Here is a 15,142-nt window from a genome sequence, read left to right as displayed (position 1 = left end):
TTCCCCAACCAGTAGACAGACAGTTTCTGTGATTTTTCTCATGTTCTGCACATCCTCAACAACCCGTTTGTTTTTGCTTTTTTCTGATGTTTATTGTAAGCCTCAGCTCATTCTGAGCCTTAGCCCTCCTGGTTCCATCCATCCTTAGAGATTTAGGTGGGGGTAATAAAGCAAAACACCTCAATATCTAACATCTCTTTTTATAATGCCACCCAACTCCCAGTGACTCTGGGAAGATATGTATATAGAAGAAAGAGAGAGAGAGAGAGAGAGACTGAGACTTAACTTTCTTAAATTTTTTTATGAGTTGTGATCCAATTTTTAAACAGTGCATTGAACCTAGACCAGGGTTTCTCAGCCAGGATTCCGTGGAACCCTAGGGTTCTGCAAGAAGTCACTAGCAGTTTCCTGGGAGATCACGATTTATTTAAAAAATTATTTCAAATTCAGGCAACTTCACATTAAAGAGGTAAGTTTCATTCTTTAGTTTAAGAACACTGTTAATGCATATATACAGGCCTACACATGAAATGAATATAATATGTCCTAACAACCAGGAAACACACTGAGACATGGAACTGGTCTCTAATATTTATTGCTAGTACTTAACAGGAATCCTAACAAACTGAAGAAGCGTGGGAAAACCCAGACATATAACCCCCAAGGGTTAAGGCAGTCCCGATCTGTGTCTCTTTGAATGGCTGAACAATTCTTCAGTGCTATGCATGCGCTTGACAGTCTGGATGGGAGCCCCCTGCTCGCCATCCTTACTCATGACATAATAGTTTTGTAACTTCTGGCCTATATTTGAGCCTGAATGTGCAGGGGTTCCCCGAGGCCTGAATAATATTTCAAGGGTTCCTCCAGAGCCAAAAGGTTGAAAAAGGCTGACCTAGACCATAGGGATCATATTGCCTGGTCTTGCCTCTCCATCATTATAAAGCTAATTCTAAGGCTCAGAGTTGACAAATTTCAATCAGCCAATATTTAGAATTGGTGATACAATCATCCCATTTCTGTCACTGTCTAAGCACAATATATGCAAGTTCTTCATAAAGTGATAGGTTCCAGATTTTTGAGATATAATTTAATAGAATATTGACTTCTTTAACCCTTAACTGCCTTTGAAGAACCTGGTTCACCATAGCAATAATATCCAACCAATATGGAAATACAAGTGGACAAGTCCTTACATATGTACAAAGTTCCTTCAAGTTTATACATTTCCAGCATTAAAAAGGATGAGAGACAACACCTTTTAAATATTTTCTGAGGTCCAATAGACCCTAAAGGGAATTTTTTTCTGAACTAGCTGAGTTTGTAAGTCATAATAAACATATTAACCACAGGTGGTCCTCATTCAGCAACCATACAAACATACAACGATGCTGAATGAATGGGGGTTACATTGGTTGCAGCATCCCCAGTTGCATGATTGCAATCTGGGTGCCCAGCTTGCAATTATGACATCACAGTATCCCGTGGTCACATGATCGTCATTTGTGATGTTCTTCGCCAACTTCCTACAAGCAAAGTCAATGGGGAAGCCAGCAGGAGGTTGCAAACGGCAACCACATGATGTCCTCACTTAATGACACCAACCAGACGTGCTGGAATTTCCATCACTAAAAGGCATGGTCACATGACATAGCACTTTAGGACTGTGTCACTTAGTGACAGAAATTCCAGTCCCAATTGCTGTTGTTAACTGAGGACTACCTGTATTCTTTAAAACCTGGAGCCTTTGATTGGGTAATACAGGATACTCCAATTCATTATTCCAAATTTCCAGGAGATTATCCAAATATATATTTGAAATCTTTAATTTTATAATAATAAATTGTTGGTTTAGTTTCCACAAAGGCCATCCTCAACAACTTTAAAAACTCTGCAGTTTCTAAGGCCAGAAGGGAATCCGGGCTGAGCAGTGTAGATAGCAAAAGTTCTAACTATCTATTGCTGTTCAGACTTTCTAAGTAAATTATATTCATTTTGTAGGTTTTGAAAGTTTTAAAACTATTCTTATTTAATAGCTGATTATGATTCTGTTACAAGCCCATATTTTCCAGAAAAATATATTACCGGCAATTTTCAAATAAGAATTACTCCAAAGTGTCAATTTCGCATGAGAAGAAAAATCAAATTTAAATCTTCTACCCAAAAGGCCAAGGTATGTCTAACTGCATCTAGCTGGCTTTGTACAAAGACAGTCCAGAAGCAGGAATTTCCTCCAATTATGAGATGTACATCCTTGTAGTTTCTGAAATGCGTATTTCTTCAATATGATCAAAAGGTGGATTGCGGTATTTTATCCTTTTAGTTTTATCCTTTGTGTTCTTCTCTAAAAAAAAAGAGAGAAAAATACAGAGGGAGAGACATACATACATACATATATACAGAGAAACAGAGAAGTTACATGTGTGAATGTAACTATACAGGTAGTCCTTGTTGAGCAACCACAATTGGGACCAGCAACTTGGTCACTAATCAAAGCAGTCGCTAAGTGAAACAGTGACTGTGCTTATGATTCATCTATCATTCTTACCTTTATAACTCTTACTTCTGACATGTGTGTCTGTCTAGAAAATATGCAGAAAAGAACATATAGTGGTATTTTGCTCAGATTTAGTTTAGAAGAGACAAAGGAAAGGTTTTTATGTTTAAGATATGCCTTCTGAGTGTTCTAAAGATAGCACTTATAACAGTTTTATAGTACAATTATATACATCTCCAAAATACAACTTGCTGAAGTCCTTGAGAGTTACTCTCAGGAGAGTTTATGCAGACTTGCAAGCTAAATATGGTACTTCGTATGAATTGTCAGCTGCTAAACCTGTAAAAGTATGTTTTATGCTGAAGAGTGTTTCGTTTTACAAAATATTCTCAATAGTAATATATCAGAATTATGCATCTATTCTACTGTAGATTTTAGTATATTATGCTGTGCATAATATACTAAAGCCTTTAGCTCTTGGGATGTTTCAACAGTACTAGACATTCTCTGGTAGGAGGTGTATTTTTACAATTTAATGTTATATTAAGAATCATTAAATCTATTTTTGTCATATTGTATATGACAAAAATATCCATACAAAATAAGTAAGAGAAAACATGTATAAAATACAATATGCAACTGTTCTCAAGAAAATACTAATAAAATAAAATGTATACAAATTATATAGTGCTTTTTTGGAATGCCATTATTCCAAAAAAATATTTATTTCTTTGACACTAACAATACATAACTAAAAAAATATTCTTATCACATTTTCTGTTATTCTTTATCTTCTGAAGCAAGAGAAGGTGGTGTGAGATAAAATTTTTGTAATTTCTCTAGCATCACTTTTTCTTCCTCTTTCAAAGTTTCTTTCTCTTTCATCTCCCATCTGAAATTAAATACATGAGGTGTTCACATTAGCACTCCGAAAAACAACATTTTAAATTATTGTTTTGTATTATATGGAAGCATATTATAACTGTTAGGTTACAACTGAGCATATGATTTACTTGTATTTCTGTACAACCATTTTTTTACACAACTAGCACATTGATAGGTTATGTGAAAGACACATAACCAAAGTCTCTGAATATTCCATTCTCTAAATTTCTCAATTTTATTTTGTTCAGGTTCTCTTCTGAATCTCTTCACTGACTTAAGAAGCTACTACTGAAAAATATAAAGGGATGTGAACAAAATAGACCAGAATCTGTTCCTCTGTCTTTCAGTGCCTGTCAGCAAACAAATAATAGATTCTGAGCCCTCTACATCTCTAAAATCTGCACTAGAAGCCTCTTACCCTAATTATAGACAGGGGAGATGTCTTTGACACTTATGGCTTAATATAGAGAGGAAGATGTGTAAGTGGTAAAAAAACTTCCATCCATGCATTTCTTTGCTGAGTTGTCATCATTAGGCAAAGGTTACTCATTCCAGAATGAGCCAGCTTAGAAACTCTCCACAAAAGTCAGCTAAGTGTCCATGTTTAGCATTATTATTCTGCACACTGCTCTACTTCACCTGCTTCTGGCCTTTGCAATGTTAGCTACACCAGCATAGTTGTGACAGGTGTAATCTTCTGGGCACTCATTTTACCAATTTATTAATAATGCATATATTTTCTCGCTGATATTTAACGCATTGCTGTCAGGGCACAACAACAAAGAAATACTTGTATATAACCTGTCAGACTTCTCTTGGGCAAGCTGGATTGAACAGATAGAAGAATACAAAGATACAAGATGGAATAATTTTTGATTTATGAAAAGCTAAATAACCCATTCCAAAAGAATTTCCTGACTGCTTTATCTCAAGTTCTGTTTATACTACCATGTTCAAATTTGTGCTCCTCTTTCTCCAACCTCCTCTATCTACAGAGCTAGAAGCAATTCTCTCTTGAGCAGGAGGGACAGTTTTCACCTGTTCCTTGCTTTGGTAATGAACAGATTGGAATCAGACTATATACTTTTGACCATATGAGAACTAGCTTTCACACTACTGTCCTGGATGCTGACTTAGAATGAGAGGTACTTGCTCCAGCTTCTTCCCCACTCCATGAGCCCATGAAAATTGGGGAAAAGGATGCAACAGAAAAGCAGCAAATGAAAATAATAAAGTCAGAAAATGTGGACAGATATGTCATATGTCTTCAGCAATTCCACATGAAATACATTAATATAACAGGCAGGGTTCTTTTTCTGTACTGTATCACAAAGAATGAATCCCACATGTCTAGTAACCTTAATATAAATTTATGACTCAGGTGTTTTGAGATCACAAATTTAATTCTAAGTATTTATCTTAATTAATAAGATAAGTTGCCTGTTTTATGTATATCACACAAACTATAAATAAAACATTGAAAAAGTAAAACATTTAAACATTTGTGAAATTGAGTAACACAAATAAGGTACTGAGATATACTCCTTATATGAAAACTTGTTTATCCACTTGAAAATAGTCATTTTCATTCAGCAAGCGAGTTCCATCTTCAGAAATAGTTTCCCATACATGTTGACAGTGTCTATCACTATTTGAGATAAAAATCTGGTTCTAAAATGAAAAACTAGGAGCTTATCAAGTATAATTTGCTTGCTTCTTCGATGTAATTGCATTATTATGTTTAAAGAAACCCAGAAGTATAACAAACAGCAGATGCCAAGAAGTTATCTTCAGTTGTATTAAAAACAAACTCAGTATTAAAAACTCCAGAGATGTCCACAACAGAAATGTCTTTATTAGGATATCCAAAATACATAACATTATTTTGGCAGCATCAGCTGGCAAAATGTGATCATATACCAGCTCAAGTAGTATGAATCTGTTCATTTTAAAATCCTGGCTCCATGAGTTGAATTGCCAGCTTTCAATTTATGTTATTCCAAATTAAGAACAATGTGACTTTTAGATAAGTCTATTAAATCTTTAACTGGCACATACCTTATTTAGGATTACATTAGAATGTTCAAAGATTAAATTAAATCTGATGCCCAAATAAGTAATAATTTGGTCCAAATCTTGGTGACAATATGGAATACTTGCTTTATGATTAAAGGAACAATCATGACAAGTTTGAAAATTTATTCCAATTTGATTTTCATACAAATTGTAGAATTAATTTTGTCATAATTTCTAGGCACATACATATGCCTAAATCTGGCACTCATATGAATCAGATATAAAATCATGAACTTGGGTGGAATCACATTCTGTATGTTGTTATTATCTTCCTTTATGGTCAAAGTCCAAAATCATCTTCTATATGTGTACTGTAAATGCTGCAAATATCAATACTGTGTGAAAAATAGAGAAGTGGAAAACAAATTAGAAGAGATGGTCAAGTCAATATTCTTATCTATACAGGTAGTCCTCATTTAACGACAGTAATTGAGCCCAGAATTTCTGTTGCTAAGCAAGCAGTTGTAAAGCAGGATGTTTAGTGACAGCAATCCTGGCAATTCCACTATCGTCTCAGAACCTTTGTAAGCTTCTGAAGACAGCATTCTGAAGGGAGCCACGTGGAGGAAACTTTTGCCAGAGAAGCTGGGTCCGAAATTAGGGCATCTGTGACTGGTAAGGGAACCCCATATATGTCTTCCAGGGTGGCTGCATTGTCCCTACACCTGAATGTCTTGTTCATTGTGCAATGGAGGTGTGGATTGTCTTTGGGATGTCTTACTCCTAGATCCCTTGCTCATCCCCAAGTGGATCATTGAGAGTGGCCTTCCTGGTAAACTTGTGAAGTGGTCTTAATCGTAATCTTCCTGGGGACTAATGAAAGAGCAGCGAACTCCCTAAGAACTCCCTAAGATCCACAAGGAAGGGACACCTCTCAGACCCATTATCAGCAGCATTAATTCAGTAACATATAACACTGCCAAACACCTTGCTACCATACTAGCACCTCTGGATGGATACACTTACCACCACATTCATAACTTGGAAGAATTTGTTGCTAAAGTTAGGGTCCTGAAACTGGATACAGATGAAACCATGGTCTCCTTTGATGTTTCCTCTCTCTTCATCATCATCCCCACCACTGATGCCCTAACTGCGGTTAGGAAGAGATTAGAAGAGGACAGCACCCTCAACAGGAGAAACAACCTCAACCTGAACCAGATCTGCCATCTTCTGGACCTGTGTCTCAACACCACTTACTTCTCTTACAGAGGTGACTTCTACAGACAGAAACATGGCTGTGCCAGGGGTTCCCCTGTGTCACCCATTGTTGCCAACCTATACATGGAAGAGGTGGAGAAGAAAGCACTCAGCACATTCCAGAGAATGGCGCCCACCCACTGGTTAAGGTATGTGGGTGACACCTGGGTAAAAATCAAGGCTCAGGAGGTACAGGCTTTCACAGACCATATAAACACCATAGACGCAAACATTAGGTTCACCAGGGAAGACACCAAGGACAACAGGCTGGCATTCCTAGACTGTGAGGTTCTTATTGGGACCAGTGGCAAGCTAGAAATAGAGATTTACAGGAAACCTATACACACAGACCAATACCTGATGTTTCACTCCCACCATCCACTGCAGCACAAACTAGGAGTCATCAGGACATTACTTCACAGGGAAGAAACCATCCCCACCTCCATGGATTCCAAAAAGAAAGAAAACCAGCACCTGAGGACAGCTCTGAAGGCCTGTGGGTATCCAAATTGGGCCTTCATTAAATCTAAGTCTACCCCCAGTCCCAAAATAATGGCAGACAGGGCTGAGACCCAGAGTCAACAGAAGAACCTGGTCATTCCTTACATGGCCGGTGTGTGAATTTTATTCACAAGGAATAATGGAATAAAATTCACAAGGGAGGAAGAAAACAACAACTCACTACCATTCCTGGACATCCTCATCAGTAGAGGAAATGATGGTGAGTTAGAAACACAGTCTACAGGAAAGCTACCCACACCAACCAAGTGCTCCATTACCAAAGTAACAATCCAACCTCCCACAAGAGAAGCTGTGTAAGAATATTATTCAGATGAGCACTTACACACTGTAGCAACCCAGAACACCAGAAAAAAGAAAAAGATCATCTGTAGAGCATCTTCCAACAAAATGGATACCCGCTCAACTTTATCAAAAAGTGCCTCGCTACCCAACCCACTACAACCCAACCAATAGAAACTATGAAAAGGATAGCACTGCCATACATCAGAAACGTCTCAGAAACCACCAACGGACTGTTACAACCACATGGCATCACCGTAGCACATAAACCAACTAAAACTCTTCAAAACGCATTAAGCAACCCAAAAGACCCAATAGCCCAAGAAGAAAAAACAGGAGTTATTTACAACATACAGTGCAAAGACTGTAACAGCCACTATGTAGGACAGACAGGCAGAAGACTAGCAGAGCGCATCCACCAACACCAACTAGCAGTCAGAAGACATGATGAAAACTCCTTAATCTCACAACACATGGACAGACTCAACCATAGTTTCAACTGGGAAACTGGGAGCATCCTAAACCAAGCCAAATACAAAAATGCCAGAGAATTCCTGGAAGCCTGGCACTCAGACAAAGCAGCCAGCAACAGACACATAGAGGTAAACAACATCTACGTACCATTCAAAAGAGACAATAGAAAAGCAAAAAGACCAGTACACTCCCTTGCCAGCAATCAACACCCAGATATGCATAAATCAACACTAGGATTAACACCAGATGAACCATCAAACAGCACAATACACCCTAATCAAGGAACTGCTAACTCAGGCAATCAACCAAGCAGCAAACAACAGCCCAATCAAAGAACTCCCTAGGAGAGAACAACACCCCTACCAACACAAGCAGGGCAAGCCACGGTATATAAACAGAGAGCAAGGCCCACTCCCTCTTTGCACTGAAGATGTTGCCTAGTCTGGCAATGAAACATCTGCAAGAAAACAACAAGGCTCAGAGAGCACCAAGGACTCCACAGTTCAACCGTGAGCTACAAATATTCGCTTCGATTGATACTATTTATTGTTAATTTAGACTATTTAAATATCAAGATTAGTAAAAAATTAAAGTACTATTTTTAATAAAAGAAAAAAAACTTGAAAAATTATTTTGCGAAGATGCTTGTCATGAAAAACAATATAGAATTATTAGATTTTGATGATATGTTCAAGTTCCTGTCAGACTGCCTTCATTACAAAATCTGAAAATAAAAACTTAATTGCTAATCTTAAACCATCTTGACTTTTGACCCTACCTTATTAAGAGAGGAATAAGCCAAAGTTCTAACTTTGAATATCATGATAAATTAATCAAGGATTGAGCTGACTGGGTTTGTCACATTTATTTGCAGGCAGAACCAAGATGGAATTACCTGATTAGCTCATTCCCAGTGAAATCAGAATTCTTAAAAAGTTTTGGATTGCTGATGCATGTGAATGTTATTGTTGTGATTAGCTTTATGAAAAAATGAATGAGGTGGTTGATGTAGCAAAAGTTAGGAGGATTTCCTTTTAGCATCACATTACTATATTTACTTGTTTTCTAAACTGTCACAGTTAATTATCACAGCAGTATATAAATACAAAATGTCTTAAGATAAAATATCCACAATTAATAATATGACAATTACAAAAATTGAAAACAATAACTTAGAATAATATAAATATATACGTGGTAAGTAAGTAGTCTTTATTATGGTCACTGACCAGGACTCTGCAAATTAACATGCAAGGAGATAAAATCATATTGGTCTATTAAAAGTAGCTGTACATACAAATAAATCACAATTGTCTGGGTACTTCACCAAACAGGACTTATCAAGCAGGCCATTGTATCCTTACAGAAGACACAGTGTAACTGGACATCAGAAATGGATTCAATTGGATTCACTTGGAGAGGATCTTGCAGATTATTGGACTTCTGGGGAAGAAATGAACTGAAGACAGCTCCTCTAAAAGTGAAGCCAACAACCACAGCAGAATGAAGGGCGAGTAGACTGGCTCTTTGTAATTCTTCTCCAGACTTGAGATTGCCCACAAGTGCGCCATACAGTTGCTCCTCATGAGGAGACCTCATGACAGTAGTCTCCAGTGGATATAGAGCTCTGGGAGATGAGGGAATAGCCATCTTGCTCACACCACGGCAGCGCCTTTAAAGATACTGGGTTTGCATACTTCCTTTTCTAATCACTTTTGGAAATTGCTTGTTAAGTGCTTTTCAGCTACTAGGAACCTTTGGACTGACAGGTCTGAAAACACCAGGTGAGTTTCTTTCATTCCTTAGCAAAAGACATTTTAAATACAAGTTTAAGAACTTAAAATTTAAAAAAAAAAACAGCAAAGGGGTGATTAGAACTTTGATTTTGGGAAGTTAAAAATGGATTAATGGTCCAAATGGATTTTGGAATAAATTAGAAGTATCCTTCCCATGGGAAAACGCTTTTGTTTTGAATTCTTTTTAAAAAAGAAAACAGGATGAGACTTTGAAGGTTGGACACTAGAGGGAACTAGAAGGAACTAAAGATTACAAGTAAAGGAGAATAACACTTAAATTTGACTTAATGAAGCAAAATATTTTAACAATGGACATATTGAAGGATATGTTTGAACAATGGACCAAGAAGTTAATTTTAAGAGTGTCTGCCTCTATAGATAGACTGTGTCTAAAAGAAGTTATGGAAGAGGAACAAGTGTTACCTAACAAGATTGAGACTGATCTGAAAGTGGATTTAAAAATGAGAGGCTACAAGAATGATATGGAAAAAGATGCTACACTGGACATACAAATGAAACTGGCTGATGTCTTATTAATTAAAAGGGATACACAATCAATAAACCAAGAGAGTGACCTGGATAATTTTCCTATATTGGATTTATAAAAGAGGCTTGTTCAAGCTTTGAAGAATTTTGTGAGAAGGGACAAAAAAATATGAAAAGAAATCAAGTTCTAGGACATTATTTGAAGGGACTAAAGATCAAGATTGTTAAAAGTAAAAAGAAGGACAATAAAGTTGGTTTATTTGATCAAGTTAAAATAGTTATGTTATCTCTGGTTATTCTTAATGAACTTTTGCTGATCAGGACTGAAACGATGAGGGTTTATGATTTGTTTATAGATAAGAGATGGGATATGGGAAGAAGAGATCAATGGTTGTATTTTAAGAGAAGGTGATGTTGTTGTTTATTCGTTTAGTCGCTTCCGACTCTTCGTGACTTCATGGACCAGCCCACGCCAGAGCTTCCTGTCGGTCGTCAACACCCCCAGCTCCCTCAGGGACGAGTCCGTCACCTCTAGAATATCATCCATCCACCTTGCCCTTGGTCGGCCCCTCTTCCTTTTGCCCTCCACTCTCCCGAGCATCAGCATCTTCTCCAGGGTGTCCTGTCTTCTCATTATGTGGCCAAAGTATTTCAGTTTGGCCTTTAATATCATTCCCTCAAGTGAGCAGTCTGGCTTTATTTCCTGGAGGATGGACTGGTTTGATCTTCGTGCAGTCCAATGCACTCTCAGAATTTTCCTCCAACACCACAGTTCAAAAGCATCGATCTTCCTTCGCTCAGCCTTCCTTATGGTCCAGCTCTCGCAGCCATATGTTACTACGGGGAACACCATTGCTTTAACTATGCGGGCCTTTGTTGTCAGTGTGATGTCTCTGCTCTTAACTATTTTATCGAGATTTGTCATTGCTCTTCTTCCAAGGATTAAGCGTCTTCTGATTTCCTGACTGCAGTCAGCATCTGCAGTAATCTTCGCACCTAGGAATACAAAGTCTTTCACTGCTTCTACATTTTCTCCCTCTATTTGCCAGTTATCAATCAAGCTGGTTGCCATAATCTTGGTTTTTTTGAGGTTTAGCTGCAAACCAGCTTTTGCACTTTCTTCTTTCACCTTCATCATAAGGCTCCTCAGTTCCTCTTCGCTTTCAGCCATCAAAGTGGTATCATCTGCATATCTGAGATTGTTAATGTTTCTTCCAGAGATTTTAACTCCAGCCTTCGATTCCTCAAGGCCAGCTTGTCGCATGATGTGTTCTGCATACAAGTTGAATAGGTAGGGTGAGAGGATACAGCCCTGCCATACTCCTTTCCCAATCGTAAACCAGTCTGTTGTTCCGTGATCTGTTCTTACTGTTGCTACTTGGTCGTTATACAGATTCTTCAGGAGGCAGACAAGATGACTTGGTATCCCCATACCACTAAGAACTTGCCACAATTTGTTATGGTCCACACAGTCAAAGGCTTTAGAATAGTCAATAAAACAGAAATAGATGTTTTTTTGAAACTCCCTGGCTTTTTCCATTATCCAGCGGATATTGGCAATTTGGTCTCTAGTTCCTCTGCCTTTTCTAAACCCAGCTTGTACATCTGGCAATTCTCGCTCCATGAACTGCTGAAGTCTACCTTGCAGGATCTTGAGCATTACCTTACTGGCATGTGAAATGAGTGCCACTGTTCGATAGTTTGAACATTCTTTAGTGTTTCCCTTTTTTGGTATGGGGATATAAGTTGATTTTTTCCAGTCTGATGGCCATTCTTGTGTTTTCCAAATTTGCTGGCATAGAGCATGCATTACCTTGACAGCATCATCTTGCAAGATTTTGAACAGTTCAGCTGGGATGCCGTCGTCTCCTGTTGCCTTGTTATTAGCAATGCTTCTTAAGGCCCACTCAACCTCACTCTTCAGGATGTCTGGCTCTAGCTCACTGACCACACCGTCAAAGCTATCCCCGATATTGTTATCCTTCCTATACAGGTCTTCTGTATATTCTTGCCACCTTTTCTTGATCTCTTCTTCTTCTGTTAGGTCCTTGCCATCTTTGTTTTTGATCATGCCCATTTTTGCCTGGAATTTACCTCCAATGTTTCTAATTTTCTGGAAGAGGTCTCTTGTCCTTCCTATTCTATTGTCTTCTTCCACTTCCGCGCATTGCTTGTTTAAAAATAATTCCTTATCTCTTCTGGCTAACCTCTGGAATTTTGCATTTAATTGGGCATATCTCCCCCTATCACTGTTGCCTTTTGCTTTCCTTCTTTCTTGGGCTACTTCTAGTGTCTCAGCAGACAGCCATTTTGCCTTCTTGGTTTTCTCTTTCTTTGGGATGTATTTTGTTGCTGCCTCCTGAACAATGCTGCCAACTTCTGTCCAGAGTTCTTCCGGGACCCTATCTACTAAGTCCAGTCCCTTAAATCTATTCTTCACCTCCACTGCATATTCCTTAGGAATATTAGTGAGCTCATATCTAGCTGATATGTGGGTCTTCCCTAATCTCTTTAGTCTGATCCTAAATTGTGCAAGAAGAAGTTCATGATCTGAACTACAGTCAGCTCCAGGCCTTGTTTTTACCGACTGTACAGATGTCCGCCACCTTTGGCTGCAAAGGATGTAATCAATCTGATTTCGGTGTTGTCCATCTGGTGAAGTCCATGTATAAAGCCATCTCTTAGGTTGTTGGAAGAGAGTGTTTGTTATGCAGAGTGAATTGTCTTGGCAAAATTCTATCAGCCTATGTCCTGCTTCATTTTGTTCTCCCAGGCCATACTTACCTGTAATTCGAGGTGTCATTTGACTGCCCACCTTAGCATTCCAGTCTCCTGTGATGAAAATAACATCTCTTTTAGGCGTGTTGTCCAGTAGGTGCTGCAGATCCTCATAGAACTGCTCTACTTCAGCTTCTTCAGCATTTGTGGTTGGGGCGTATATTTGGATCACTGTGATGTTAGATGGCTTGCCCTGAATTCGAATTGAGATCATTCTGTCGTTTTTTGGGTTGTATCCAAGCACTGCTTTAGCCACTTTACTATTAATTATGAAGGCTACTCCATTTCTTCTGTGGGCCTCTTGTCCACAGTAGTAGATCTGGTGGTCATTTGATGTGAAGTGGCCCATTCCAGTCCATTTCAGTTCACTGACGCCCAGAATGTCTATCTTTAATCTTGACATCTCACCAATAACCACATCCAATTTGCCCTGGCTCATAGATCTTACATTCCAGGTTCCAATGGTGTGTTGATCCTTAGAACATCGGATTCGCCGTTCACCACCAGCACCGTCGGCCGCTAGCCGTCCTTTCGGCTTTGAGCTAGCTGCGTCATCACGTCTGGGGCTAGTTGAGCTCATCCTCTGTTCCTCCCCAGTAGCATTTTGACCATCTTCCGACCTGGGGGTCTCACCTTCCGATGGTATACCGACATATCTCTGGTTGTACTGATCCATTTAGTTTTCACGGCAAGAATACTGGGGTGGGTTGCCATTACCTTCCCCAGGGATTGCATTTAGTCTGACCTCTCTGTCATGACCTTCCCGTCTTGGGTGGCCCTTCATGGTTTAGCTCATGGCATCATTGAGGTGCTTAAGCTCCACCACCACGACAAGGTAACGATCCTTTGCTGAAGAAGAGAAGGTGATAAGTTATTAAAATTGTTTATATTTGTGATGAAGGGGAAAGTTACTTGAAACTACTGAAGTGCCATATCTGCAACATCAAGGGAACTCAATCATGGCAGTAATTTTTGGTGGTCCAATATGTCAGAAGAGGCAGATAGATCTAATAGCACAAATACAATAGATGGGAGGCAGTGGAGATTAAATTTAAAAGTTATTTTTAAAGGTGAATGGTCACAGTTCTAGGATTGCCATTAGCCATGCTTTCATAGCAGCCATTTTGAAAATTCCAATTATGCTCACAAGCCCCAAAATGTTACCTATCTCTGTTGTACCAGTTTTCTTTACATATGTCACAACAGCATGGAGTATCAGGAAACAGAGCAATGGAAATCAGATTTTTGTCTGCTCAAGCTCAAAAGAAGCATTCAACCTAATTACCTGACCCTACCTATACACATTGTGTTTCTAATTATTTTCAGTGCTTAGTTCTACCATATGAATGTGCATGGTGTGTTTGTGTGTACATGTGTGCATGTGTACACATACAGGGTCATTATTCTCTTACACAAAAATATAAGAGAAGATAGAATGTCAATAACAATTTGATGACACTGATGCAAGAATTGTGTGTAAAAGGAAATAGCCAAAATAAGGCACAGATTTAGGGCACCAAATTTAGTTCATGGAGCACTGATTAAAATCCAGTCTTCTAGGCCTGAATGGAGAAAGGAAACTTGACTCCAAAGAGTGAGTTGAGATAGTGTTGTTAGAGAAACAAAGGAGTTCATAGTTTCCATATTTTATTAAGCAAAATTTACTAGGGAATAAATGAATAAAGAGTCACTATTTGTAATAACTTCCAGATGATTTTAAGCACAAAGTGCTGACTTATATTTGTAAAACAACAAACGGTCTGGGGTTAAGAATATTTCAAGAATTGCTTTGTCTCATACAATCATACTTGCTCACTGCATGCAATATAAGAGGATTTGCAATGCATGCCATTCAACTTTAGAAATATAATAGACTGTGAGGCAAGATAAGGCCTTTCATCTTGTGATACCCTAGTTGAGAAATTCTCTCCTAGAGAGGTTCAGTTTGATCCCACTATTATGGTTTACATGAGTGGTAAGGCCTTAAATTTGCCATACTTTTATTGTGCTAACCTTTAGGTAATTTTCTCTACGTTTTTATGGTGAAGCATTTTTTTCCTATGATTTTTTTCAAGTTGCTTTTAATTACACAAAAATTAGTTTGAATTTAATAATAAAACAACAAATTAAGTGTACAAAATTTGAGAGGTTG

At 38.3% G+C, this 15,142-nt stretch overlaps 1 protein-coding gene across 1 annotated transcript in view; it reads right to left on the bottom strand.

Moving 5' to 3' along the window:
* Window positions 1-807: 807 nt before the first annotated feature.
* Window positions 808-15,142, bottom strand: part of KIAA0825 (KIAA0825 ortholog) — a 220,648-nt gene continuing 206,313 nt past the window's right edge. The window contains exon 19 of the mRNA XM_063295424.1: window positions 808-3,386. Within this exon, the coding sequence (XP_063151494.1) occupies window positions 3,275-3,386 (112 nt within the window). The 3' untranslated portion in view covers window positions 808-3,274. The remainder of the gene's footprint in view (window positions 3,387-15,142) is intronic.

This window comes from Candoia aspera, chromosome 2, assembly GCF_035149785.1.
Source record: "Candoia aspera isolate rCanAsp1 chromosome 2, rCanAsp1.hap2, whole genome shotgun sequence".
In the NCBI taxonomy this organism is placed as follows: Eukaryota; Metazoa; Chordata; class Lepidosauria; order Squamata; family Boidae; genus Candoia; species Candoia aspera.
This window is presented reverse-complemented; position numbering and strand designations above follow the sequence as displayed.